The 27,519-nt window shown below is 35.2% G+C and overlaps 2 protein-coding genes across 2 annotated transcripts; one reads left to right on the top strand and one right to left on the bottom strand.

The window, feature by feature from the left end:
* Positions 1-17,788: 17,788 nt before the first annotated feature.
* Positions 17,789-19,602, bottom strand: LOC145060026 (uncharacterized). The gene is made up of 3 exons (XM_079007763.1): positions 19,593-19,602; positions 19,447-19,497; positions 17,789-18,576 (listed from the first exon to the last, which is right to left on the bottom strand). The coding sequence occupies exons 1-3, from the start codon at positions 19,600-19,602 to the stop codon at positions 17,789-17,791; spliced, it is 849 nt and encodes a 282-aa protein (XP_078863889.1).
* A 228-nt stretch (positions 19,603-19,830) lies between these two features.
* Positions 19,831-24,553, top strand: HCAR (coenzyme F420 hydrogenase family / dehydrogenase, beta subunit family). Its single transcript, XM_079004236.1, has 18 exons — positions 19,831-19,988; positions 20,067-20,163; positions 20,339-20,423; positions 20,491-20,602; positions 20,886-20,970; positions 21,376-21,417; positions 21,559-21,689; positions 21,867-21,929; positions 22,084-22,181; positions 22,330-22,365; positions 22,462-22,523; positions 22,636-22,663; positions 22,881-22,960; positions 23,278-23,347; positions 23,755-23,812; positions 23,939-24,003; positions 24,095-24,189; positions 24,269-24,553. The coding sequence occupies exons 1-18, from the start codon at positions 19,916-19,918 to the stop codon at positions 24,357-24,359; spliced, it is 1,371 nt and encodes a 456-aa protein (XP_078860362.1). The 5' UTR covers positions 19,831-19,915; the 3' UTR covers positions 24,360-24,553.
* The last annotated feature ends 2,966 nt before the right edge of the window (positions 24,554-27,519 follow it).

Consider the following 27,519-nt stretch of genomic DNA (forward strand, 5'->3'; position numbering starts at 1 on the left):
CTAGATGTGTTTTAATTTAGAGTATCTTGTGGGTTACCGTATTTATCTCACTACTTAATCTATCCGAGCGTCGTATGGTCAATCCAAACAATCCTAACTAAATCCACACTGTCAAATCCTTCGTGCCTACCAGCATATTGAATACAGATTCTAGACAATTCAGATTCAGCCCTTTACACATGTTTTAGATTTCCCGTTATCACATTCTTGATATCACTTCCCAACAGACACCTACTAAAGAAAAACTATAAAAGATTGTCTTTAAAATGAATCAGGTTAAGATAAACTCAAGAGTATAGAGAAGAAAACGCAAACCGTAATTCACCAATTGAATTTTCATTCAGAAAGTCTGAGAACAGCACGTATAATCTCAGAACAGATCCGAAAATTCTTCATGTCGTTAAGCACAAACCCCATGAGTGATACCTTCCTTTCTTCCTTTCCCGTAAAGGACACATGCTCTCAAACAAAGTTCTGAGTGTTGCACAGTAGAGAGATGTGTCCTATCATGTGCCTAGAACAACTACTACCAACAAACTGAAGTCCGATGATATACCTCCATAGCTGCTCCGACACCGAGCGAGATCAGTTGGTCTTTGGAACCCATTCCATTTTGAAACTAGGTTGACCTTTTTCATCCTTACACGGTACTCTCTACCATGACATATCATGTTTATCACAAACAGAAGATGAAGAAATATTAGAGTCATTAGGTGATTTGGGAGATTGATCCTTCGGAACCCATTTGTAGTTGGGCTTAACCCATTTCTTTTTTGATATGATGGGTAGCTTGGTACTTGCTTTTGAGTTTGATGTCGGCCGTTGATATGGCTTTGATCTAACTGGTCTTGGCTTCACTGGAGCATCTCTTGGAATGGGATTCTTGGCCAACATTCCCTTCTTGCCCTTTGGATTCGGATTCTTGTGGGTTTGATTATTGGCCTTCTGCGAGTTCCAGTCAATATTGTCTGAACGTGACCTTGAGGGGTTTCTTTTGGACTATCTCCCTCTTGGCGCGTTTTGCAATCCTTGTGCGTAGTAGGGAACGTATGCGTGATTTGGACAGTTTCGAGCAATGTGATCAGGTGTTCTAGAGTGAAAACAAGTCTTTTTGTTCACTGAGAAATTGTTTCTTCCTGCCCCTGGTGGCGTGTCCATGCCTTGTCTCTTGTTGTTCCTATAAGCACAATTACAACAAGTCGTCGGTTTCGCTTGTTTTGGTGGCTTGTATTTCTCAACAGCAGGTTTAGAAGTAACTGAGTTAGAAGCAATAGATTCAGAGTTCAAGGAAACATTTGTTTGTTCAATAGTATTCTCCTTGTTCTTATCTTCTGCTACTTTACCTGCACAGGAAGTAGAAACATCAGTATTCTTCACCTCAACACCCTCAGTTGGCCCTGATTGTTTAGTCTTAACAGATGCTGGAGCAGGGGTTTCGCCATACTAAGCAGACATTTCTTCTTCATTGGTCTCAAGGGGTGGGTTATAGTTGTCATTAAAAGGCGGTGGAACACTGTGACACCCTAGACCCTTGTTTTGATTATCTTTGAATTTTAATTGCTTCTCAATCATCGAGGCAACTACCTCACTTGACACATCGTATTTTCTAAAATTAAAATCTGCATTTTCAAATTTGTTTTTGAATGTGTCAAGCTCGGCAGTCACAGAAGCAAGTTGTCTCTTAATATAGTCATAATTTTCACATTTATTGCTAAATTCCTCTTGAAGTTTTCTAAAATCCTTAGTTTTGGCCTCTAGTTGAGCTTTTAAGGGTTTTTGACCTTTCCTTAGAGTATAGCCTTCATATTTAAGGTCCTCATTTTCCCTTTTTAGCAAATCAATTTGTTCACGAAGAAATTTAATCGTAGATTCACAAGATGGAGTACATGAAACTTCATTTACCGGAATGGATGATGAACTCATTTTTTATAATTTTATTATATATATATATATATATATATATATATATATATATATATATATATATATTATTTTATTTTATATATTTTGTTTGAATTGCCCTTTGACTTAAAAACTGAGAAATTCAACCTTAAAAATCAAATTTAAAAAGTCATACTAAAAAGTCAAACTCAAAAAGTCAAACTTAAAAGTCAAACCGAAAAGCTAAATTTGAAATTTTGAAACATAAATGAAAAAGTCAAAGTTTAAAGTCAAAAGTCAAACTAGAAAAGTCAAAGTAAAAAGTCAAAATTAAAAGACAAATTAAAAAATAAATTTTTGGGTTGAAAGTGGAAATTAAAAATAAAAGAAATTGATTTTTGGGGTTAAAATAGTCAAATTTCGAATGTTGGAACCAACAAGGACTTGTGTTAAATTAGTTTTCGAAGAAGAGAAACAAAGTGTCCGCTAGTCGAGTTGGTAAAGAGTTGTGTTGATCAACGAGAGGTCCCGGGTTCAATCCCCGACACCCTCAATTGCTCTTTACTTTTTTAATATGAAGCTACGATGCGAGGATGTCACATGTGATGCTGGCTGCACACCGAGGCCGCACACCAAGCCCCGCACACCGAGGACTGCACACTCCGCGGCCATACACCTTCAACTGGAAGCACACCTTCACCAGATTTGCGAAGAAAAATGACGTTTTTCACTATTTTTGCTCCAAAACTCGATCAAAAACTAGTTTTTATGAAAAATGCAAAGAACAAACCCCATTTATTTTGCCCCGATCTATCCAAAAATGAAAAAATCCTTTCAATATAAGATCAAATAAGCTCCATAGCTGACAAAATTGACTGATACAATCCAAACCCTGATACCAGTTGTAAGTCCCTAAAATGCTTGAGTATCAATCAGATCCGTTTGATAGTGCGGAATCCCAATCAAACAGATGATGTCGGATCAAAATAAAAGAGAAGGAGAAGAAGAAGATGATGATCTTGTATTATTTGATGATTATAATGTAGATCCAAATACAAGATTCACACACACTCACTTCTTCTCTCTAACTTTCTCTCTTTACAATATGCTCTCCTCTCATATTCTTCTAGCCGTACACTCACATGACTCCTCACCGTATATATATGAGACACCAGCCTTACACTCGTGTACGACCGTACACAGGTGTGCAGCTGTACACAAGTACGGCCGTACACAACCACCAAATTACATATTACATTATAGAAAAATATTTTGCTAGAAAAGCAAAGTATAAACCAATATTTTGACCCAACAAAAGAGGAATCGTGAATTGTTGAGATGGTTAAATCAAGAAAATGAATCATACTTCATTCCAAATCAAGTCTTAAAGTCATACTCCAAGATTGCGCCTTGAGTGACATAATCTTAAGAAAGGTTTATAACACTTATCAAATGTAGAGTAAAATGTTTTCTACTCCTGTACATTTGAAATTGGTAAGTTGTGATGTTTTAGATAAAACAAAGACCAACTAAGGCCAATTGTGTGAAGTATTTGTCTTGATAAGAATCCATACTAACTCTTGAATATTTGTTTCTTAGGGAATGGTTCTTCACAAGAGAATTTTATATGTCAAGAGGTCAGTGGGAGTCTTAAAGATCTTGAAAATTTTCAAGAACAAATCAAGAATAAAACCTGTTGTTTATCACTAGCACACGACTTGAGGTTTATAGCCTATCGTGTTGACATATTCTTGTTTCTATGCCCATTACAGTTAAAGTTGACTATGCATGTGAGTTTTATAAGTTCTCAGTTGTTTGCATAGATATTTGGAATCAATCGTAGGCTCTTGTGCTTCCAGGTGGTAAGAAGTTAAGGTTGAGCAAGTTCAGTCCATATGAGTTTTGATTTGTCACTAACCTTGTCTTGTGATTATGGTTATGACAAATTCACATGGATAAGAACACATACACCATAAAATCTAAGTGCCATAAGGTTTCTCTCCAATTCATGAAAATGATGGTGAGGAAATGCTTTTGCTAAATAGATTTTACGTAGATAGCAATTGTGATATTTGCATTCTCAAAGTCGTTAGTGGAATGTGTGTGGTTAACCGTTACACTGAAATGGATTTGTGAGAAATGGAAAAGGTCTAAACAATTGAGATTATGATTATGTCATCCCTTTTCATAGTTCTACAAATTATTTAGACACACATGTGAGCTATCTAAGAAAAGGTTTATTATTTTTGATAGAGTCTTATCAAAGCATCTCATATCAGAAATCTGAACTTTGGTAAGAAGTCAATAAAGTATTGATTTCGAGAAGTCAAGCTGTTTTCTGAATACATTTCAACGCTAGTGGGAGCATAATTGTTATGCTAGTAATTATTAGGCTAGTGGGAGCATAATCAATTATTATAAGTGTTACAAGTTAGCAATATTAATTATAGAAAACAAAAGTTTCAATTGGGAAAAGTTGTTCTGCTATAATTAAGGGAGAGGAAATTATACTTCATTTCAATTCTAAACGCTTAGATTGAGATTTTAATCATCTTTAGTCAAGGATATATATGGATTTTAGGTTGGAATGGTTCAACATAAGGAAATTCTATATATATTGCGTTCTCGAAATTCGGTTATTATTACAACATACCTCTTCATAGTCGAATTATGCAAACATGGAAAATACAAAATATTGTAGCAAAAGACTGGTCTAGGATCATGTCTTTATGTGAGACATCATGAATCATGTCTCATATGCTTTGGGTATAGGATCGATTACATGTGCTATAATATTTATCCTATCTAAATTTTCCAATTGCCTAGGGCATTAAGAGGGGAAAAGGTCTAGAATTGGATATGACTAAAATGATTAAGCAATTGTCGACGACAATCTAAGGTTTACCAAAGATTGGTTGCTCATGGACAGTTAGAAGTATGGTGTTAGTTTTGGAATGACCATATTGACATATTCTGAAAGGAGTCAACTCTTGTTCAGAAGTTATAGTCAAAATGGGAATGTGGAAATGTTTCCATAGGTGGAAGTTATTCATTAAATATGTGTAAGATTAGAAAACTTAATGCAAGAAGGATATTCAAAGAAATGTACTTTGAATTTGAGACTTCTTTTCCGTGGAATTGATCTCCATTGGAATACTTTGTAAATTTATGTTGTCAAGCCTTTGTGATTTTGTGCATAGTCATTACAAGAGGATCAATACATATAAGTTTAGAATGTAACAAATTTCGGTAAATGGCAGGAATTTGGAATTCTTACATTTATGATAAGGATTTGGGATTGTGAAATGGGAATCATTGGAATTATGTTCAATTAATCTATTTCACAAAGTAAGGATCATAGACAAACATAGTGTGCATACTTGGAGTATGGCATAGCTATTGTTTGGACAAACATAGTGTGCATGCATGGAGCATCGCATGACTATTGTTTTTTATTCAAATATAAAGTTGATTATTTGAAACATTATACAATGAATAATGATTAATAAATATGGTGTTTAAATAAAAGGTGTTTTATTTATTCTCAAAAGTGGTTGGGGCCATATAGGATTAGTATTATTCTTGTGTTTCACTTTGCATGTTTTGGCTTCCCGAATAACTAGGTTATTCAGACTCTCCATAGTCACTCATACTTTTGAAGTAGGTATTGAGGCAAGACTATCATGAATGGGTTTGTAGTTTGTCTAGGTGGCCTAGACATAGCTGAAGTATTCATGAATGCTCCTAGAATAAGATTTAAGTATTAGATTAAGCCCACACTCATTTGACTCACTTAATGGATTTTATCACGAGTGATCATGAGACGATAATATCTTATATTTTTCAAAAGGAGACGTGTGAGTTGTAGTTACGCATCGATTGCACATTGACATATGAAAATGCAACCAGTAACTTGGTTGTTATAAAACATATCATTGTGTGTAATTTGATGAGTAAGTACAATCGAACATTTGGGTAGAATTTTATCCATTCCTTTTACCCTTGGAGGGACAAAAATGATATTTGTAGGCCCCTCGAGGATTTAGTGATGACAAACGTAAGTGCTCGGCTGGGCCTGGACTGATATTATTTGTTTAATTAGTCAGTCGTCATAAATCAGAAATCGGGACACAACAGATGGACAGAGAGAATGATTATAATCCATGTCTCAGTCCATATAATACCTAGAATAGAGGAATATATGATCCCTTATCTAATGGACATGTCATTGACTAGGTCAGAGTTCGACAGTGGCTTTTAAGAGCTATTATTGCTAGCCGAGATTTTAGAGTCATATTTGCAATAATAGTTTTAGACTTATCCTAATGGGAGACTGTTGGATTAGATGTCTAAGCCCATAACTATTGTTGGTATATACTCGAGCCAAGAGTAGCATGGTCCATTTGGGTTGCATAACACCATGACAGTTTGTTAGGATGGACTCTTGAGGGAAGGTTATATATGATTTATTAAAATATTATAAGTTCTAATATATTAATATCAAATCATACGTTTTAATTAGTATTGATCAAGAATTAATTTGGAATTAATTTAGTGATCAAAAAAGACTAATTAAATCTATAGGGACTAATTATGGTAATTAGTTATATTTATATGTATTGGGCTTATGATCCATGTTGGACCAAGTTTATGTATGGATACATACAGAGTTGGGACACATGAACCACGGATCATAAAATTCATGGATATGGATACGGGTTATACCCATGACCCTTGGAATCCAACATATAAATATGTTAGTTCATGACCAGAAACGTGTGCTTTTTCTTAGAGAAACATTGAGGTGTTTTCGTGCATGGAATTCTCTCTTAAGAGTCGCCTTTGTTCTAGGTGACTTGTGATTCCCTTTGAGGTGCAACACTCGGGGCACTAAGTTTTTAAAGGCCAAAGTCTTTCTAGCAACACCAAATACATCATGACTTCAAGCCATTTAAAGGTATGTTACTCTAACTAGTATCTTGTATTAATCATGAAAAATGGCATGCTAGATATTGTCTTAATACCTTAGAAACACCTTTGCATGTATAATTAGTGAAAACATAGATCCAAGGTATTTAGGGTTGTATGTGCACCGTAGGATGTTGTAGAATACTAAAACCCATCACATGCTAGTACTGATTAGTCAGTGATATGATGGCATGTGTAGGATATGCTCTACTATGGTTACTCAATGCTCGAATGATGCTTGCTTTGTGCTTTTAGGAGTTGTATCTATCTTTAACTAACTAGTAAATGAATACGCTAAGTTACATATTACGAGGACTAAATAATTTCAGAAGGTTAGGTTTATCCTTATTTCGCAACTCTTGGCTGAGTCCAACTTTTGTAGGGAGAGACCTCTCATTCGAAGAATTATCTGGTCTTAGTAATATGTAATGGTATTCGCGAGCTAGTTAGGGGAGATAGCAGGTGTTGGATTAATGTCTAAGTCCATAACTATAATTGGTAAGACTTGACCCGACCCGACATTGTCCATTTGGGTTGCATGGCATCATGCACTTGGATAGACTATAATGAGAGAAATAACACTTAAGGTTGATTAATATATTATAAGTTCTAATATATTAATAGGATTATTTAATTAGTATTGATCAAGAATTAATCTAGAATTAATTAAGTGATCAAAAGAAGACTAATTAAATATATGGGTTGATTGTCTAAATCATCCATACTTGTATAGTCGGCTAATGCTCCGTGGATAATCAAGTTGGGCTAAAACCCATAGGATGGTCCATGGATGCTCAATGGTGTATTTGAACCCATGGATCCAAGGAAATGGAAGACCATGACAATTAGGGTTTACCCTAATTGTAACAACTATATAAAATCATATTCTTTGGGAAAAACCGGCCACTATGAATAATAAGAAAGGGCTAGCCGATTTTAGGAGTGTTCAAGTTTCTCTCAAGTTATTCCAAGTGTATTTTGTGTTTTGTGAACCATTTGAGGTGTCACACTTGAGGCACTAGGCACTCAAGCTTCATGAAGACAATCTACATCAAAGAGGTGTGTATTCTATCTTGTTATATTCATTATTTTGTATGCTAGATTAGGATAATACCTTGGATGTTAATAATTGCATGTATAATAGAGAAAACATAGATCCAAGGTATTTAGGGTTGCATGTACACTTAGGAGTGTTAGAATGCTCAAAACCCAATAGTGGTATCAGAGACTAGGCTTGTTTTCTTGTTATACTTGCAAAACTCCTTAAAAAATCAAAGTTGTTTGCTGTCTGGGCATCAGACTAGGCGAGTCCATCAGGAGACTCGGCGAGTCCATGCCTAAAAAGTGATCAAAACGATCCAACTCGCCGAGTTGGTTCATGTACTCGACGAGTTGGACCCCCGGACAGCATATATTCAACTTTTTTGGTTGGAATTGGACTAGGAACATTACCCTAAGATGTTTTTAGACTTATAAACTTGTTTTTGATGTGGTAATGTTCATGCTAATCCAATTTCAAAGATAATTGTCAATAGATTCATGTTTTGTATTAGTTTAAGGTTTAGACTAGTTACATGAAAAAGTTTGATTTGAATTATCTTGTTCTTATGAGTTGCTTAGCTTAATAGGAAGTTATGTGAAATTGTTGTTTTCAATCCAAATTAATCTAAGAGTTGATTCTAAAATGTGTTTTTGTAACTTGTCCTCAAGTTATATGAAAAGTCACATTTAAGTTTCATAAAACTCATAAAAGTTGGCAATGGTTACAAAAAATGAAGAGTCGTGTCCTTAAGTTATGGAGGTTCAAGAGTCACTTCATTAAGTAATAAAATGTGTAACCTTAATTAGCTCCATAAGTTACAAAATAAGAAAAGTTACATTCTTTAATAATTTAAAGTCTTCCATAACTTGTCCTCAAGTTATGGAACTTGAATAGTTTTTGGATTAAAACTACTTTAAACACATAAGTTATGGAATTAATTAGTTTTGAATAGTTTCAAAACTTGCCCTCAAGTTTTGGAATTTGAAAAGTTTTCACTTATGAATAATTTAATTCCAAGTTAGCCCTTAGAATTTTAAAAGTTAAAATTCAACCCTTATACTTTATAATATTATAAGTTAATAATATATATATATATATATATATATATATATATATATATATATATGTATAAGAGTAAAGTCAGTCTTACCGTTAGTAGGCCTCATTCATGAAGCCGGTCTATAAGGGGGTATAAGGTTACTGCCTATAAAATGACAGTTTAATGGGTGTCCACTCGCACCTACCGCTTCCTTGACTGGTGGAGGGTCGTAAGCCGAACGGGTAGGACAAGGACTATAATTCTCCCTTCATTAAAAGTATTAATGATAAATACTATCAGGTGGATGCGAGCCTGAATTATGTCGAGAGACCAGTGGCCATCAGAGATCGGAGGATCAGGGTTTTGAGGAACAAGAAGGTACCTCTAGTGTTAGTTCAGTGGCAACACCGGAAGGGATCAGAGATGACCTAGGAGCCGGAGCGAGAGATGCGTGAGCAGCATCCGGAGCTATTTGCAGAGCGAGACTTCGAGGGCGAAGTCTAGTTATAGTGGGGGAGAATTGTAACAGCCCGAATTACCAGGTATCTTCTAATCATCTAATTTTTGGTGTTTTGTGAGGGGACTCGGCGAGTTGGAGCTCAAACTCGCCGAGTAGGATCGCGGTTTTAGACGCGGGTTCGCGCCTGGACTTGGCGAGTCCAGGGAATGGACTCGGCGAGTCCGCGCTGTTTAATGAAACCCTAATTTCCCGGTCCTAAGCCCTATTTAAAGGACCTTATGTCCCTTCATTGCGGCTACCTGGATCTTGAGAGCACCTAAGCAACTGAGGGTTTTGTGAGTGAGATAAGAAGCCTTTGTTCACCAAATTTGTGTGTTTTTGCAAGAAAGGGAGAGGAAAGTCAAGCTAGAAGAGTTGGGGAGCTTGAATCTACTTTCATTTCATCAGAAGAGGCTTCTTGAGGTATTATTCGGAGCTTATTCTCGTGTTATTGTTGATATGGTCAAATCTAGGGTTTCTTCTTGCCTTATTTGCCTTGTATTTGAAGTGTGAGAGCTCCCATGGGGATATGGTGCTTAGATCTGGAACTTAGTAGGTCCAGAGAGTCCCTAATGTCATGCTTTATGTCCTTCCATTTGGGTTAGAGACTAGGGTTGCCATCCTAGAGGTCATTTCTCCTAAAAGAGCCTTGTAAGTGTTGCATGGTAACCAAGATACGAACTTTACGTGATGTATGAGCTTAGGAGGGCCAGATCTATGAGTTGTTGAAGCAGATCTGACCTCAGAAGAAAGTATGAGTTAATGCATGGCATGGACTTGCCGAGTCTGAAGAACAGACTCGGCGAGTAGGATGAAGATTTCCCTTAAACACTCAGCGAGTGGTCCTACTGAGTTATGGGTTAACTCAGTGAGTCAGGGAGAGTTGGAGAGGGTTGTCAGGTGAACTGAGTCGAGCTGGAACTCGCCGAGTTGTTCTTGAGACTCGGCGAGTTGAGTCGTGGTGGCCCCGCGATTCTTGCCAGGTGGAACTCGTCGAGTCAGGGGCGTACTCGACGTGTCAAAAGAGAATCCTAGAGAGTTGGTAAAAGCGTGTAGACTCGCTGAGTCGCTTTAGCGCACTCGCCGAGTCCGGTCAAAGTTGACCATTGACCGTTGACCAGAGTTGACCAGTGTTGACTTGATAGGGGTAGTCAACCTTAGTGGTAGAAGTGTTAATTAGAGATGTGTTGTGTTATAGGATGACTTTAGCTCGGGGGATCGAGCACGAGTGATTTCCTGGATTCGCAAGTTATCGAGATATACGAGGTGAGTCTTCTCACTATACTTTACCTTACGTAGGTAATCAGAGTTATGATACAGTTCTTGTATGCTATGTATGTGTTATGTGTTGCATTGCATTATTTCGATATGATTTATGCTGTGCATGTTACAGAGTTAGAACCTGAGGGTTCGCAGAGCTTGGGTGCACGGACCCACAGAGTTATAGCCTCGAGTGGCTAATGTTTGTTATATGTGGTATTTTGGGGAACTCACTAAGCTTTGTGCTTACAATGTTAGTGTTGTTTGTTTCAGGTACTAGTGATGACCGTGGGAAGGCGCCGACTTGATCTGTACACACGCATGGGATTTTTTTTATGATATATGATCTTGGGGTTTTGTATGATGTGAATTGGCATTTTTAAACATGATGTTTTATGGAAATTAAATGAAAAATGTTTTTATATTATGCGAAAAATTATTTTGAAATTCTTGGTGTTACACGTACCCTTATTACTACGTTGTAGAAACATGTTTACTGTAGCTTCAATTTGTACAAAATGCATCTCATGTGCCATCAACTTCTTGTTCCATTCAAGAACCTCATTTTTCAATTCTATAATAATTTGTCCGTTGATGGTATAGTAATTGGTGGTAGTGGTGGGTCAGATGAACCTTTGGCAACATCTGGTCGTGGCTTCTTTTGTGGAGGATCATATGTGCCAGATGAATGAATGCGGTAACTACAGTAGGGTGTTGAATCCATGCGGAGCTAAAAGACCACCAATTAACATGGCTCTTATTTGTTGTCAGATCCAACTTCGTTGTAAGTCTATTATCATGCTAACAAAATTGTATAATTATAAATAATCATAAACTATATATATATATATATATATATATATATATATATATATATATATATATATATAGGTGAAAATTATAAATTATATAAATAATCATACCTCATCAACAATAAGAAACTTCTCGCAATGCTTCGCTTATAACTGTTTCAGTTTCGACAATCCAAAAGCCCGAGGGATCACATTCAGTTGTTGAGTACAAACAAACTACTCACATAAAAATCCATATATGAAGGAATCATGTATTAGAATATTAACAAATAAAATACGTTAAAGTGATAATCATGTATTTTACCTTAAATGTGTAAACAAATCCACTTAAGGTATACGACAATTTTTTGGTGTCGCTGTATGTATATGCTTCTCAACCTTATTGAATACAATGCATAACTAAGAATACAATTGATCCCAAATTCCACCCCCCCCCCCCCCCCCCCCCGCCGCCATATATCTACGACATAAAAAATGCATAATTAATTTAAAAAAAAAACATTAGTAATAATAATTATAAATTAACGACATGATACTTGTTGAATTCATCAATGTTGGATACCAAAGCCAAAATCTTATCTTTCACAGGCTGACAAGACAACCAACTATTGAAACCATTATCTAGGAAATATAGAAGACATACACGGACCGCATCTTCGTTCGATACCTCATGAAACGATCCTTCAAACACATCAACGAAATCTTTTAATTTGACGGAGTCATTATTCTTAACCATAGGAAATACATTGGAAGTCAGTGACGAGACAAAATTCTTTCTTACCAAAAGTCAGCCCGTACCCCTCGATCTCAAAAACTAATTCCTCTACTTCGCTTCGAGGACCTGTCATAACTTCTGTGAAAAAACATGTAATGTATAAGTAAAGGACCCCCTCTACTCTCGTATGAATATCTAACCATCTACAAAAACAAGTCTTTCGGAAACATAGCCTCACGTGGTGGTCTCTTCCTGAGTTTCGCAAGAATATCCGCATCAATTACAGGTTTGCAAGATAGTGTAATTGATGCATCAAAAATTTTGTTATGCTACAAATAAAACCAAACAGATTAATTTTAAGGTAATTCAGAAGTGTAAACGGTGTCCAAAACGAAATGCCATGAACATTCCAAAATTGTTCTGCACATTTGGAACATGTTTTTCGTGTTCTGGAATGGTTCTTCACATTCTGGACATGTTCGAAATTGCTTTTGTGTAGTTCTGGAGTACCACATTTTTAGGTATAATAGCCTAAGATACTAACTAAACTAGTGTTGGGTTGATCATAACACTAAATTAGGCCATCTACAACATAGTTCAGAACATGTTCTTAATGTTACAGATTTAATCTGTTACACCAATAGTATTGAAATTAAACAAATACAAACGTAGGACTGAAGAACTTACCTGTAAAAATTCAAAATCATTGGAATCATGTGCCATATATTCGTTGATTATTTAGTATGAAATATGTAGAAGGGCCAAATTGTGTCAAAATGGGTTTTGTACTTTGTGCTCCTGAATGTGTTGGAATAAAATCCGAAATAAGGTTTTGTAGTTTGTGCTCCATAACAAGTCGGAATGGGCCGGACCATATTCACATAATCAGAGATGGTATCTAAGGTGTTGTTTGTTTTTTAAGAGGTAAAATGTTTGCAGTCTGCAGACCACATCTGCAAACATCTATAGAAGAAAAAGTGGATCAAACGTCTGTAGTATTTAAGAAGAAGACTGCTTATTTTTTAAACTCTACAGACTATAGAAAAAACTATTTATAAACATAAAAGTCTATTTCATTGATTATAGTTTTATAGTACTGGAATAAAATTTATACAACCAAAAATTCTATTCAATCATAACATTGTACCTCAAAAACATTTCTTATTAAATCATTATACTTCAAATTTGACCCAATTAAGCAAGTAGTTATGCATTGCTATTGTTGGGTTATGCACATTATATACGAAAATAAACCAAACATTTGTACACTAAAACCATTTATTTAATTGGAAATTTAAATTTTAGTCAATCCACACACTAATGGAGAAAGATATACATCAATTATGGTTAATGCTTTTTTCAAGGAATAATACAACAAACAAATAAACAAGTTGATGACGGCTACAATCATTCTTGAGGAAGAAGCAGAGGGGAAATGGTGTGAATATTTATAAGAACTTATGTAGTGTCTGGTCTGCTCGGCGCAAACAAAAGCAGCCAAGAAGAGCTTTTGAGAAAGAACAAACAACACCTAAAATGACCCATTTTGGATAAAATAATTATTTTTAAAAAAATAAATAAAATCAAATTGGTCATTTTTTATAAAAACCAACACAAAAATGGTTAATTTACTTAATTTCCCAACTAAAAAACTGTCGAAGTAGCTTGTTAAGAGAAGTGATGTTAAAGTGTCAAAGTTTCAAACTAATTGGTAAGTGGTAATAAAGCTAGGAGGAGTGGACTCACCAAGCTGCTCGCTAAGCACTCGCTATGGACAAGGAACACTGACCCTAACACTTGTTAAGGGACTTGCTAAGGCTTGAGGGAGTGGCCTCGCCACCCCTCGCCAAAACACTTGTTAGCCATTTCTATACTACTCCTTAAGAGTCGCTAGAGGACTCGCTAGTAATGTATCGCTAGGGAGGTAGCAAGAAGAAAGAGAAGGAAAATGTTGGTTGTGATTGGCTGTGGTTATTTTCTTTTATTTTTTTTTCAAAATAAAATTTAGACAAAATTGCAAAAATGGTCCCTGTGGTATGCATTTTTTTGGGGTTTTGGTCCAAACCACGAGTTTTTTGGTTTCGTGGTCCTTTTGGACTGGTTTGTTTGTGAAAATGGTCCCTGCACTTAACTCCATTTAAAAGGAATCTGTTAACACCCTCATGTGCCTTCCACATGAGGGTATTTCCATCCTTTTACTTATAGGGACCATTTTTGCATAAGAAAAAATAAAACCGCCTTTATATATCATTTTCTATTTCTAGCTTCTTCCCTAACGACTGTTCTTCCCCAACGTTCTTCACTGTTCTTCTACAACGACTATTTTCTTCCATTTGTCCGTCCTGGCATGCAATTGAACAATGGTGGTTTATTTTTGTGGAAAGCTCTCTTTGGTGAAAACGTCTTGGACACCATTGAATCCCGGAAGGAGGTTTTATGCGTGCCCTACTAAGGATTCTATTTATGGGTTTATCGGGTGGGTTGACCTGCCTATGTGTGCTAGGAGTAAAACCATCATATCTTGTCTTCTAAGAAACATCAATACGTTAGAGGGGAGGTGTAATGGGCTGGTAAGAAGTATCAACATGTTACATGAACAATGCAATGAACTTTTAAGCAGGAACAACATGTTGGAGGTAAGGTGTGATGCATTGAAGGATGAAGGTTTCAAGATGAAGATGTATTTATGTGCAAGTTGGTTTATGTTTGTGATTGTTACCTTTAGTATTTGGTCTACGTAAGGGATAGGGTTAGACAAATGCGGGGTTTTTTGTTGATCAAGTGATGCAGGGTAATGAATTCCAATGTATTGGTATAAAAATGGTATCATTTTGTTGTAAGTTGACATCATCATGTTTGTAATGAATTCCAATGTTGTTAATGATATAAATGATATTTTAGTGTGAAAATGTGTATCAGTAGTCAAATATAAGCACATAAATATGTGACAACTAGTAAATTTAGAGTCAAGTAAAGTCTAGATAGTAACCATGTACAAATGAATATTCAATGTAATCTCGATGCAAATGATTCTTGTAATTCAAAAATGGCAATGTTATATGAGTACATGTATGCATACACTAAGAATCATGTTCGTAATAAACTCGTAGAAGCTCAAATTAGATCAAATAGCTAAACATTAATCAAAGAGGGACATTGCTTTAAGGTTTTCGGCCAAGAAAACCTCTTGACCGAAAACCCTTCTATTGGAGACTTAGGAACCGAAAACACCCCCATGGGCCACCTTAAGGCTGAAAACCCTCCCATGCATGGTCTAAAAATCGAAAACCCCTCTCCCATGCAAGCCAAAAACCGAATACCACCCCACCTTGGCTAGTGGATTCGGTTAGGGTACAAGACCCAAAAAGTTGACTTAGGTGATTTGATTCTTCAAGCTTTACATCTCTTTGACAATCAAATAACAATGCAAGGCAAACAAATATTCTCCAAACATCCATACTACACACCCTAATACCCCTCATGCAACAAGAACCCTCTCTTTCCTCTCTCTCTATAAGTACCTTGGCTGAGAGGCCATTTGCCCCACTTCAAAGGCTTCAATTTCTTCACTCTCCATTCTTCTCTCAAAGGCAAGCTAGAGACCCCAAAGAAATTCCTTTCTTCTTCAAATTTTTGAGCTTTAGGTAAGTTATTTCATGAACTTCAAGCTTTTCTATGTGATTTTATGTTGGATTTCACCATGTTTACACACATTTTCGTGTGTTAAACTCACTAGGATACTAGCATCCCCAATAAGCTCTTCAAGTTCATCATCTCCATCTTAGGCTCGAAATCTCCTTCAATCCACTTCAAATCATCCACAAAACCAACCCAATGTGAGCTTCATACCCCCATTTTTGAGTTTTTCATGCTTTTATGGGAGGATACACACAAGGATAACAAAAACATATATATATATATATATATATATATATATATATATATATATATAAGTCAAAATATGTTTGTCCTTTGGACACTTGCATGTCTCATTCTTACTACTTGAAATTTGTATAAATATTTGTATAAAAATGTTAAAGTCACCATTTCTTTTTATAAAAATCGTGACCAGTGAGGTTGGGATGGTAAAGTTGACAAGCATAAACTATTTGTGATACAAATATTAACCGGTAAAATATGAGAAGGACAAAACAACAAATTTAGGTAATTTTTGCTAAAAATAGCTTTTCTAGTAAAAGTGTCATATTTTTAGTCATTACTGTTTTAGTGGGTTAAACCCAAGAATATTATGTTTTAAGAACATATATTACCACTAGACAAGATCTCAACTCGATATTTATATAAAATTTATATAAATAGTTTACACAAAAAGCATACAAGGCTAACTATAAATGGTATAGTTTGGGTGTCATAAAACACATGTCATAAATTTTCAATAGTGTAACTAATTCATTATTCAAGGAAAGGGGAGTCATAGTTCACGTAAATCTGTTAATGCTTTAGTGAGAAATTCTCTTCACCGTACCTACCTAGCGTACACTTTAAGTCCAGCATTATAACCAGAGTCTACTAGAGGGAGAGCGAGATAGTTATGTATAGATCTATACGGGATTGACAACCCCACACCTAAGCTGTTCACTACAACTAGACGGGCTAGTCTAGGGTGACAAATATCTACCAATTCTGATGCCTGAAGAACGTCGTACATGCATAACAGTCACATCAATCATGGTTATAATAACTCACATAGGGATTAACAATACTATCTTGGTTTACGAGAAGCTTACACTTCATCGATTTTATAAAAATATAAAACTAGATACTACTTTTTAGTACACTATTTCTTACATTTCTGGTCTTAGGGTTTAATATCACAGTTCACATATAAGAAAATATTGGATTTTCTATAAACATACATACTTATTCACTCCACAGGGATAAAGATACAAAGGACATTCATAAATTTTTAGTCTTGGTTATTAGACTAATAACATATTTTATAGAAAATATCAGATTTTCTGGAAACATACAAAATTATTTTAAACAAAGCAGTTACAAACCCTTTTCATAAAAAAATGCTTATGAACTCACCAACATTATTGTTAACGATTTTCAAAATCACTTATATTCTCAGGGAACCAGTAACAAGTATTCACCTCTTTTGAGATCAAGTGTTGTTGCATTATGGAATTTTACTTTTCAGTCATTATTGTGTAACTTTTGAACAAACACAGTATGTAAACTAAGTAAGCTTGTATTCTTAATGTATACTGTTTGGGTTGCTATGTTTCATTTATATACAACTGTTGTGATACTATACAATGACGTCATCCGCCCCCAGATGTTTCCGCCGTCCTGGTTCGGGAGTGTGACAAAATAGAACCAAAATGTAACAATAGTACATTACCAAAATACGTGTCATAATTTGACCAAAATGCACATTTTATTAACCACATGAGTGGAACCAAAAACAATTACCAAATTAAGCATACAAGTGTTTGTGCACCATACATAACCACATTATCAAACCATAACTAAAAGTATTAAAAAAACAAACAGTTTTTAACAACAAACAACTAAATAGTCATTGCACCACAACAAACAACCAAAATCACTTCTTGGACTGATTCCCACCTTGCCCTTTACAGGTCCTAAAGTTGTGTCCCTTATTCTTGCATTTTCTACAAGTAACATTGATATGCTTCCTTGATAGCTTCTGCACTCCATCATTTGTTGGTCCTTGGGAATCTTGTCCTTGCATCTCATTGACTCCATCACCTTGACTTGCCTTCTGCCTTTTGCTTAACCTTTCACCCTCACTTTGTCTTCTTTTTTTCTTAGGCCTTCCCACCTGAGTGCGATGTGGAATAGGGATTTGCTTTGTTGGACAATTACTTTTAGGCCACATGGGTCTCCTTTTAATTGGCTTCACCTTAAATGAATAAGATTTTTGCCATGTCTCTAGCCAATACACCTTGTGTACCCACTTGTAAATGTCAAGCTCAGCCTCAGGGTCTTTGCTCATTTCATTTAGAGTTGCTATTGCATGCCTGCAAGGTATTCCCATTAATTCCCACTTTCTACAAACGCAGGTTTGGTTCCTAACATCCACCACATGCTGATCTTGCAAAGCTCCAATGACTTGATACTTGTTTGCCCCATTCCACCTAGCAATATATTGCGAATCACCTTTTTTCCTTGCATCTAGGATGTCTGTTGCTGTAGGTGTTGATGAACCTTTAGCCTTATTCATTGCTTTCATGACATTACATATCCTCTTCATTAGATACTCCCTAATAAACTCAAAACATGAAATTACAGGTTTGTCCCTGCCTTTCTCTATCTTCCCATTAAACACTTCCCATATGTTGGAAATCAACACATCAGAAACTGCTCTTCCTACACATTACAATAACATACAATTAATGCTAATAAATAACTAAAACACATAATCATGACCATAACAGTGGGAACGACACAGATAGCAGTGGGAGGCGCAACTGTTGCATATGTTAGAGATAGGCAAGAGAAGGAACGTAGCTGGGAAGGAGAAGATGAAGGAAAAAATTAGGGCAAATAAGTTTGTACATTCTAGTCATCGTCTATTTTCTGTGGACCAAATCAGACCTTGATGACCGAATAAGAGGCAAAATATGAGGTAATCAAACACGTTGACCCGGACCGAATAAGATCTTACTGGATCAATAAAAAGTATATAAAACAGATCCTTATTCTTACTTCTTTAAAGGAAACATATGACTGAATCAGACCTTATTTTCTATGGACCGAATACGAGGTAAAATATGAGGTAATCAAACTCATTGACCTGGACCGAATCAGATATTACTGGACCAATAAAAAGTATATCAAACATACCCTTATTCTTACTTCTTCAAAGGGAACATATGACCGAATAGATCTTATTTTTTGTGGATCGAATAAGAGGCAAAATATGAGGTAATCAAATGCACCGACTTGGAGTGAGTCAGATCTTACTGGACCAGTAAAAGATATATCTAAAAGACCATTATTCTTGCTTCTAGATGTATATCAAACATGCCCTTGTTCTTACTTCTTTAAGAATCTGCTAGAGCTTCTTTAAGAATCTGCTGCTCGTATATATATTGGTCTTATATATATATGAAAAAAAAAATGGAAAAATAAATGTTACTTCAAATAATTTATATAAGTGTTGTTTGTTTTTTTGAAGCCAAAATATCTGCAGTCTGCGGACAACATCTGCAAGCCTCTGCGGCAGTAGAGGTAGACCAAATGTCTGCAATCTGTAATAAGAAGACTGCTTGTTTTTAACGTCTGCAGCTGTTGAAATAAATTGATTTTTCAAACTTAATTTTATTTCATAAACATTAATAATGCATTTTTAGCAAAAAAAAAAAAAAGAAAAAAAATTGCACGGTGACCCATTTTTTTTTTGGTATAGGTTAAAATGAAATCTGAAAACCTTTAAAGATAATGACTCATGTCTGTGTAGAGGAAGATGTCACAACATTTTTTGATCTAACCCTTTCCAAAAAACAAACATATTGTGAGAGCACATGTCTGGGCGCCTGCAGACAAAAATGATTGAGCAGATTTAAAAAAAAAAAAAAAAAAAACAAACAAACAGCCCTGTTGAAACGACGCGTGCTGGTACAGATATTAGTTTCTCTCCAAACAACATATATATGTGGCGGAAAACAACTCACTCTTAAACTCAGCTTCAATCTACACTACACCCATGGCTATTTTCAGTGCAAGACTCTGCTCGTTGCCCTTACAGCCATCTATAATTTCAGCTTCATCTTCTAAAGGTTCAATCTGTCTGTTGATCTTTCACTGAAAACAGTTTCGGAATTCTAATATGTTGTTTTCAATCATGATAACTACAGATACAAATGGGAGTTCAGTAAAATTGAGAGACGATTGGAGGCAACGATCCAAACCTATACCTCCTGGAGGCACATACCCAGCTAAAGATCAGTGCAGGTTCTTTTTACAATCCTTTTCCATCTTATTTATATTAATCTCCTACATTTCCTTCTGTACTTGTCTAATATTCTTATTTTTGAGCAGCGATTTAGTTTGATGATATCTTCGTTCCTAAACGTACTAATTAGGGTTTCTGTTGAAGCGTTGGATTACAAATTTCTTGTTCTTGCAGTAAGTGTGGATTGTGTGATTCTTACTACATTGCTCATGTGAAGAATGCCTGTGCTTTCTTGGGAGATGGAATGTCAAGGATTGAAGTGAGTTTATAATATTTTCTGTGCTCTCAGTCCTTTCCGATTAAACCCTTATTGCTCTTCGGTTCAGGGGCTAGAACAAGTGGTTCATGGCCGAGGTCGGAATGTTGATTCATTAGATGAAACATATTTTGGTGTTCATGAAGAGCTACTTTATGCTCGTAAAACAACGCCTGTAGAAGGTCATATTTTTGTCTTTAAACTTGTGTTTGGTTTATATGGGGTGTCTATATACTATACCTCATTAACATTCATAAATTATTAACACGTTCTGATATGGAAATCATATTATCTTTATATCCAGATATTGATTATTCTTTTAGCTTTTATCCTGTTATCCAAACACACTCTCCATTCCTTTTTTTTTTTTTTTTTTAAATACATAAAACACCGTTTTCACGTATTTTATGAAGTTGTTCAATCTTGAATCCTGAAAACTGAAAAGACCTGAATTTATGATGCTAGGAGCTCAATGGACAGGGATAGTCACAACTATTGCAATTGAAATGTTGAAATCAGGCATGGTTGAAGCTGTAATTTGTGTCCAGAGGTAATAATTTTATGGCTAAATGCAAAAAATAACAACATAATTTCATTTATCTGCGTATTATAGCATCCTATTTCCATTTCTCTCTATCAAACATTGTACTTTCTTTTTCTTATCAACACATTATACTTTTTACAGCATTGTACTTTCAGTCTTTTTTTTTTCTTATTAGGATTTAGGACATTATACTTTGAAAAATCAACTCAATTATAGCAATGGAAATTGCTTTGTATTTGTATGATATTGCTGTAATGGGGTAGATTTCTCAAAGTACAATGCTGTAATAGGAAGTAATGAAAGTAGGATGCTATAACAAACAAACAATTAAAAGTGCATAACTATTTTTTATATCGTTTTGTGGTAAACTGCAACAACTTTTATGTTGAATTCTTGTTCGATTCATGTCAGTGATCCAGACGACAGACTGTCCCCAAGACCTGTTTTGGCAAGGTACCGAAGATACTCATCCTTTTTTTTTTTTTTTTTTTTTTTTTTTTTTTTTTTTTTAAATTTTAGAGCTTCTAAAAACATAATTTCTCGCCTTTTTTTTAATAGTCTTAATACTTTTTGTTTTTTGTTTTTTTGATGTAGGACACCTGAGGAAGTTCTAGCAGCAAAAGGGGTAAAACCGACATTGTCTCCTAACCTTAATACACTTGCTATGGTTGAGGCAGCAGGTGTAAAGCGTCTGCTGTTCTGTGGTGTTGGATGCCAAGTACAAGGTATATATATATATATATATATATATATATATATATATATATATATATATATATATATATATATATATATATATATATATGATATGAGGTTTTGTGTATTATTGTGTTATGATATGGTAATATTTTTCGTTCTTGTGACTTTACTATTTTAATGCAGATTAGTTTGTTAATCTGCAGCACTACGATCAGTTGAGAAATATTTGAACTTGGACAAGCTTTATGTGCTGGGGACTAATTGTGGTAACTTGTACCTTCTCTTCTCATAACCTCTTTTTTTATGTTATAATAGTCTGTTAAGTGTTAATGGAATGAATTTTACAATTTATTAAATCATGAAATTCATATGTGCAAAATAAGTAAATAAAATACCATTTAATTTTTTTTTGGGTTGTAGTGGATAATGGAACACGAGATGGTCTAGATAAGTTTCTACGAGCTGCTAGCACAGATCCAGATACAGTTCTTCATTATGAGTTTATGCAAGATTATAAGGTATTTAACACTTTATTTCAACATATTATTATTTACTTATCATAAAAATATTAACTTTTGTTATATATATATATATATATATATATATATATATATATATATATATATATATATATATATATATATATATGTCTTTTCATGTTGGTAGGTCCATTTGAAGCATTTAGATGGTCATATAGAAGAGGTACCATGGCCAATAACCTTAACCTTCTCCACTTTCCTTTTTCCATTATCTTTAAACTCCAATTACCATTTTTTTTTTAAATTTTAACTAAAACAGGTTCCCTATTTCTCTCTGCCAGCAAATGAGTTGGTTGATGTTATAGCACCATCGTGCTACAGGTACCCTCCATCCCTCTCCATGTTTTTTTTTTTTTTTTTTTTTAAATTTTTATATAAGTTTCTTTAATCTTCAAAGAGGCCACTAGAATAACTTATTCTTTTCATTTTTCAGTTGTTTCGACTACACAAATGCAGTAGCTGTAAGTCTTTCCCCTGTCATTAAATTTAAATCTCCTTCTATTATGACATGACAAGCTGTACTATGTTTGTCCAGTGTGACTGGGACTCAGACTGATGTCAATGAGACAAAGACTGCAACTTTTTGTCTGACCCAAAAATGTGGGATAGAGACTTTCTTTCTCAATTTTTTGTTTGTGCAAAAGACATAAATGCCCTCCAAAATAACCTTAAATTCAGGATTTGGTGGTGGGGTACATGGGGGTACCAAAATATTCTGGAGTCAGCATGACACAACATCCACAATATATTACAGTGAGGTGAAGAACGAGGCTCCCCTTTTTATATATTCTCTAAATTTCATTATACGTACGAATTTTTTTTTTCTTATTTTGTGTTATAAAAAACCTACCCAATAATAGCATTGTATTTTCTTACATGGGCATTATACTTTGAAAAACCTATCCAGTTACAGCAGTGAAAATCGTTATATGACATTGCTATATTGGGTAGATTTTTCACTGTATGATGCTGTAATAAGAAGAAAGGTATGTAAGGTTATGTAATAAACAAATCAATGTAAGTACGTTGCTATTTCAGGCATTTAATCCTTACCTTTTGACCATTCAAATTGCAGAAATGAACGTGGAAGAGAAATGCTGAACTTGGTCAAGGATCTAGTGGAGATCACCCCTACAATAAGTGGAGTAAAATCCTAATCTTTAGTTTTCCTCATATTAGATACAAGTCATCTGTATAAGGGATAATGATATAAAAGCCCTTAAGTTTGACAAAAATGTGCGAATTTATTCTTTTTTGGATTTTAGGTTCACTAATACCGGATACTTGCAACCTTTTTTTTTTTTTTTTTTTTTTTTTTCAAGTTTACCCTTTTTGCAGATTTATCCGGTAAAACCGAACATTTCTACCAAATGTAAATGCTTTAATGAACCACAAATATACAAAATGGTAAAATTGAAAAAAAAAATGTTGGAAGTATCTGGTATTAGTGAAGCTAAAATCCAAAAAAGGGTAAATCCGCATATTTCTGTCAAACGTAAGGGCTTTTATGTCCTTATCCCTTAATATAACTTACCACAATTGTTTACTTCAGGGTGAGAGACGTCCTTTTGTTATGGAAACCGTGAAGGCAGACGATAATGCTAAACTCGGTAATTATTATTTGATCTTAATGCAAGAAATAGCAAAATACTTTCATTTTCTTTTTTTCTATCATTAATCTCAATCTTCGAATCCAAGCATGATTTTTTTTTGTTATGTATTGATTTCATTTTCAGGAAAGGGTCCTGCTCAGCCTGCTCCAAAGTTTATAGGAAACATTATTGCATTTATACTAAATCTAGTAAGAGTTCATCATATATTATTACAAAAAAAAAAAAAAAAAAAAAAAAAAAAAACAGGATAAAGATTCTAACTCTTTAAGTCATTTTCAGATTGGGCCAAAAGGTCTTGAATTTGCTCGCTATTCCCTCGATTATCATACTATCAGAAACTATTTATATGTGAACCGGACATGGGGTAAAGAAAGGTATGTTTTGGAGTCTTTATTTATTTATTTATAAAATTAGTCATGAGTTGGATTTAATTTGATAATCTAATGAACTCAGAGCTGCAAGACACATGCCATCATATGCAAAGAAACTTGTGGCTATGTATAATGAGAAAGGTGAGATTGATGAGATCCTTTCAAACAAGTGATGAAATTTGTTCATGTTTTTTTTTATGAGATTGATGAAATGTGTTAAAAGTATATGATATGTTGAAGATTGGTATTTGGGAACAGAATGTCAAAAGAGATTGAGATGGGCCATGTGTGTTTGCATTAAATGTAGAGAGTATGGGGACTCATGTGGTTTGTCTTTGTCATTGTGTATGTATGTATTGAATGATAAGATACTTGGACTGTGAGGATGTGGTTAGGATAGAAACCGTCCAATAGGGGCATGATAAGTAGAATAAACGAAATGAATTGACCTTCGATTTCAATGCATGGAAACCACAATATGCATTTTAAAAACCTATTTTCATTGTTACAAAATTTCTTTTTTAATGCTTCTAAGGTTAAAAAAGTTTGATAACTCTAACCTTGGCTTTTGATCGTTTCTTATGGTGTTCTTATAGCCTCATTCTTAGAAGGTTGAACCTTGGACCGTGTTGTAAAAAAAATTAATTGAACCCCTTAAAAATACCGAAGTTCTTAGTAAAATCAAAATTAGAAACGTGTAGTCATGTATATAACCTTGAACCAATGTCGTGTTTGTTGGTGATGTTAGTGTTATCAATATATTTTAGGTAGTTATTATTAACATCGAGATAAGTTGAACTTTATTTACTCATCAAAACTGGAGGTGTGGGGTGAATGCTATGAGTGATAAACGCGAACTAAGGAATACGAGAGAAGGGGGGGGGGGGGGGGGGGTTCCGGGGGTAGCGGCCTTAGGTATAGGGTTCCAAGAGGCAGCGCCCCTTGAGGTGTCCAAGTTGCGGGGCTCAAAACCGCGTTGTGAATCCTAAACGTATTTCTATAACATGTAAGGGTCCAAAATTATATTTGCGAAAACTAGTTATGACATCATGATGATGTAACAGGCGGTTATGTCTTATAACCACCATTGTAACCACTTATTTTGGTGTCATTTTGTGTATTTTTTTATTCATATTAGGCTTGTAATTTGAATTGATTTTGTTCTTGGATTATCCTACATATGAATTCGTATACCTCGAGAAACATGGATGAATTACATATTTCTGAAAGTGTTCAAAAGATGATCCTATAAATTATCCAAACATATATTGTTATTTTGATACCCTATTTCTAACATTCGAAATCTGTAATTTTCAAACGAATAATTATGGCAAAATAGGTAAGAGATATGAGTTCTGTAAGAAAAATCCCATGTGTATCAATACAGTCATCCCAAATCAGAGTATCAAAATACGAAAATCATAAAATCTACAAGCCGAAGTGTATAGTCAAGGTTTGAGCTTTCTGCGGTTGTATGAAGTACCTAAAACTCATTTCATCCACAACTATAAGTACAAAGTTTAGTGAGTCTTTTCCAATATATACATACAACACAACTATCAGCAACCCTAGAGATCACCAACAATCCCGATGGTCTAACAGCATGCCCTGTGGATTTACAACATGTTTCAGGGGCTATTAGCAACCTTATGGATTTTCAACAATCTAGAAGTTATCAACAATTCAATTTAACTCACATATAACACTAATCAACAATTAAGATCCAACTGGTTACATACATAAATACCACACAAGAAAAAGCAGTGAGAAGACTCACTTTGCAAATAGTAGCTAGGAATACAACAACTCTCTCACACACAGGGTAGACATGAGCAAGAAGACGCCTAATAGTAGTAAAGAATACCCTCTCAATCTACACACTTAAAACCCTAGTTTGACCCAAAAGTCAACAATAGTCAAAGTCAACTGGCAACCCTTCTATGCCCTGCATACAAACTGCTCTATGCATGGCGTAGAGTTTAGGTGGTTATGAGCCAAAACCAAGCTACGCCTAGCATAGCAAGAATTACACCCTGCGTACTGGTCTGAATGCCAAAAGTTACATTAAGCTCTTAATACCAAAAGTTAGCTCTTCAAACTTTAGGATATGACTCAAAGGGACGACTTAATGGATAATGTCTCTGACTTTATCCATTTGCATGCCATAAATGAGCCATAAACCAAACCCTAAGTACATGAAGTGCACTAATGCTCAAGATCCCTTGTATGGGGTAGATAGAAGTGATAAATCTCTCAAATCTATGATTCAGCAACCCCCAAAACAACAAGTGATGGTATTCAAATGGTTTGGAGTAGATCATACTCATAGGAACCAAAGTTATGGGACAAAAAACATACACAATGCATAACGAACTAGATCTAGTATGAGATATTGCCAAGATGGGAACTTTATACCTATTAGAGGTGGAAAACAAGATGAATGATCTAGATCTACAAGGCTTGGAGCTTCTAGATGCTTCTCCATAGGCCTTCTCCTTCAAGGGTGCACACAAGAACACTTTAAAATCTTAAGGTTCTCACAAAAATGGCTACGGTTTCGAAGGGATTGGATGGGAGGATGGAGGATTGGTATGAAGAGGCACTCAAGAGGGTTAGAGCCTTTAAATAGGCTCATAACCCCAAAAATTAGGGTTTTTGATCCTACATACTATGTGTTGTGTAACTAGACTTACGCCCAAAGTACGTCCTTAAATACTTGTATGAAGTCTTTCTCATACGCTGAACGTAGGAGGTCATCATGCCCCCCGTGTAGGACTGAAAAATACACTCCAAAAATAATCCAAAGAAAATCATACTAGTGGGTACGGGTGTTACAAATCTCCCTGACTAGAATCAAATTTCGCCCCCGAAGTCCTCAATCTAGAATAAAGCAGGATAGTTGGTACGCATCTCGTCCTCGGGCTCCCAAGTCCACTCAGAACCTTTCCGGTGCTGCCATCGCACCTTCACCAAGCCCACCACCTTATTTAGCAAAGTCTTCGTCTTCATGTCGATAATCGCTACCAGCCGCTTAACATAATTTAGGAGGTCATCAACCTAAATATCATCTAAAGGTACTACGAATGTCTCGTCTGCCACACACTTCCGCAACCGGGACATATGGAAGGTAATATGAATCCCACTGAGCTCATCTGGTAAATCCAAGCGGTAGGCTACCTTGCCTACGTTAGCTACTACATGGAATGGAACAATAAACCTGGGACCCAACTTGCACTGCTTTCTGAATCGGATGACACCTTTCCAAGGAGACACCTTCAGAAGTATCATTTCCCCGACCTGAAATTACAACTCAGATTGGCGTCGTCAGCGCAG

This window comes from Lactuca serriola, chromosome 6 (genome assembly GCF_051521515.1).
Source record: "Lactuca serriola cultivar US96UC23 chromosome 6, Lser_US96UC23_V15, whole genome shotgun sequence".
Classification (NCBI taxonomy): domain Eukaryota; kingdom Viridiplantae; phylum Streptophyta; class Magnoliopsida; order Asterales; family Asteraceae; genus Lactuca; species Lactuca serriola.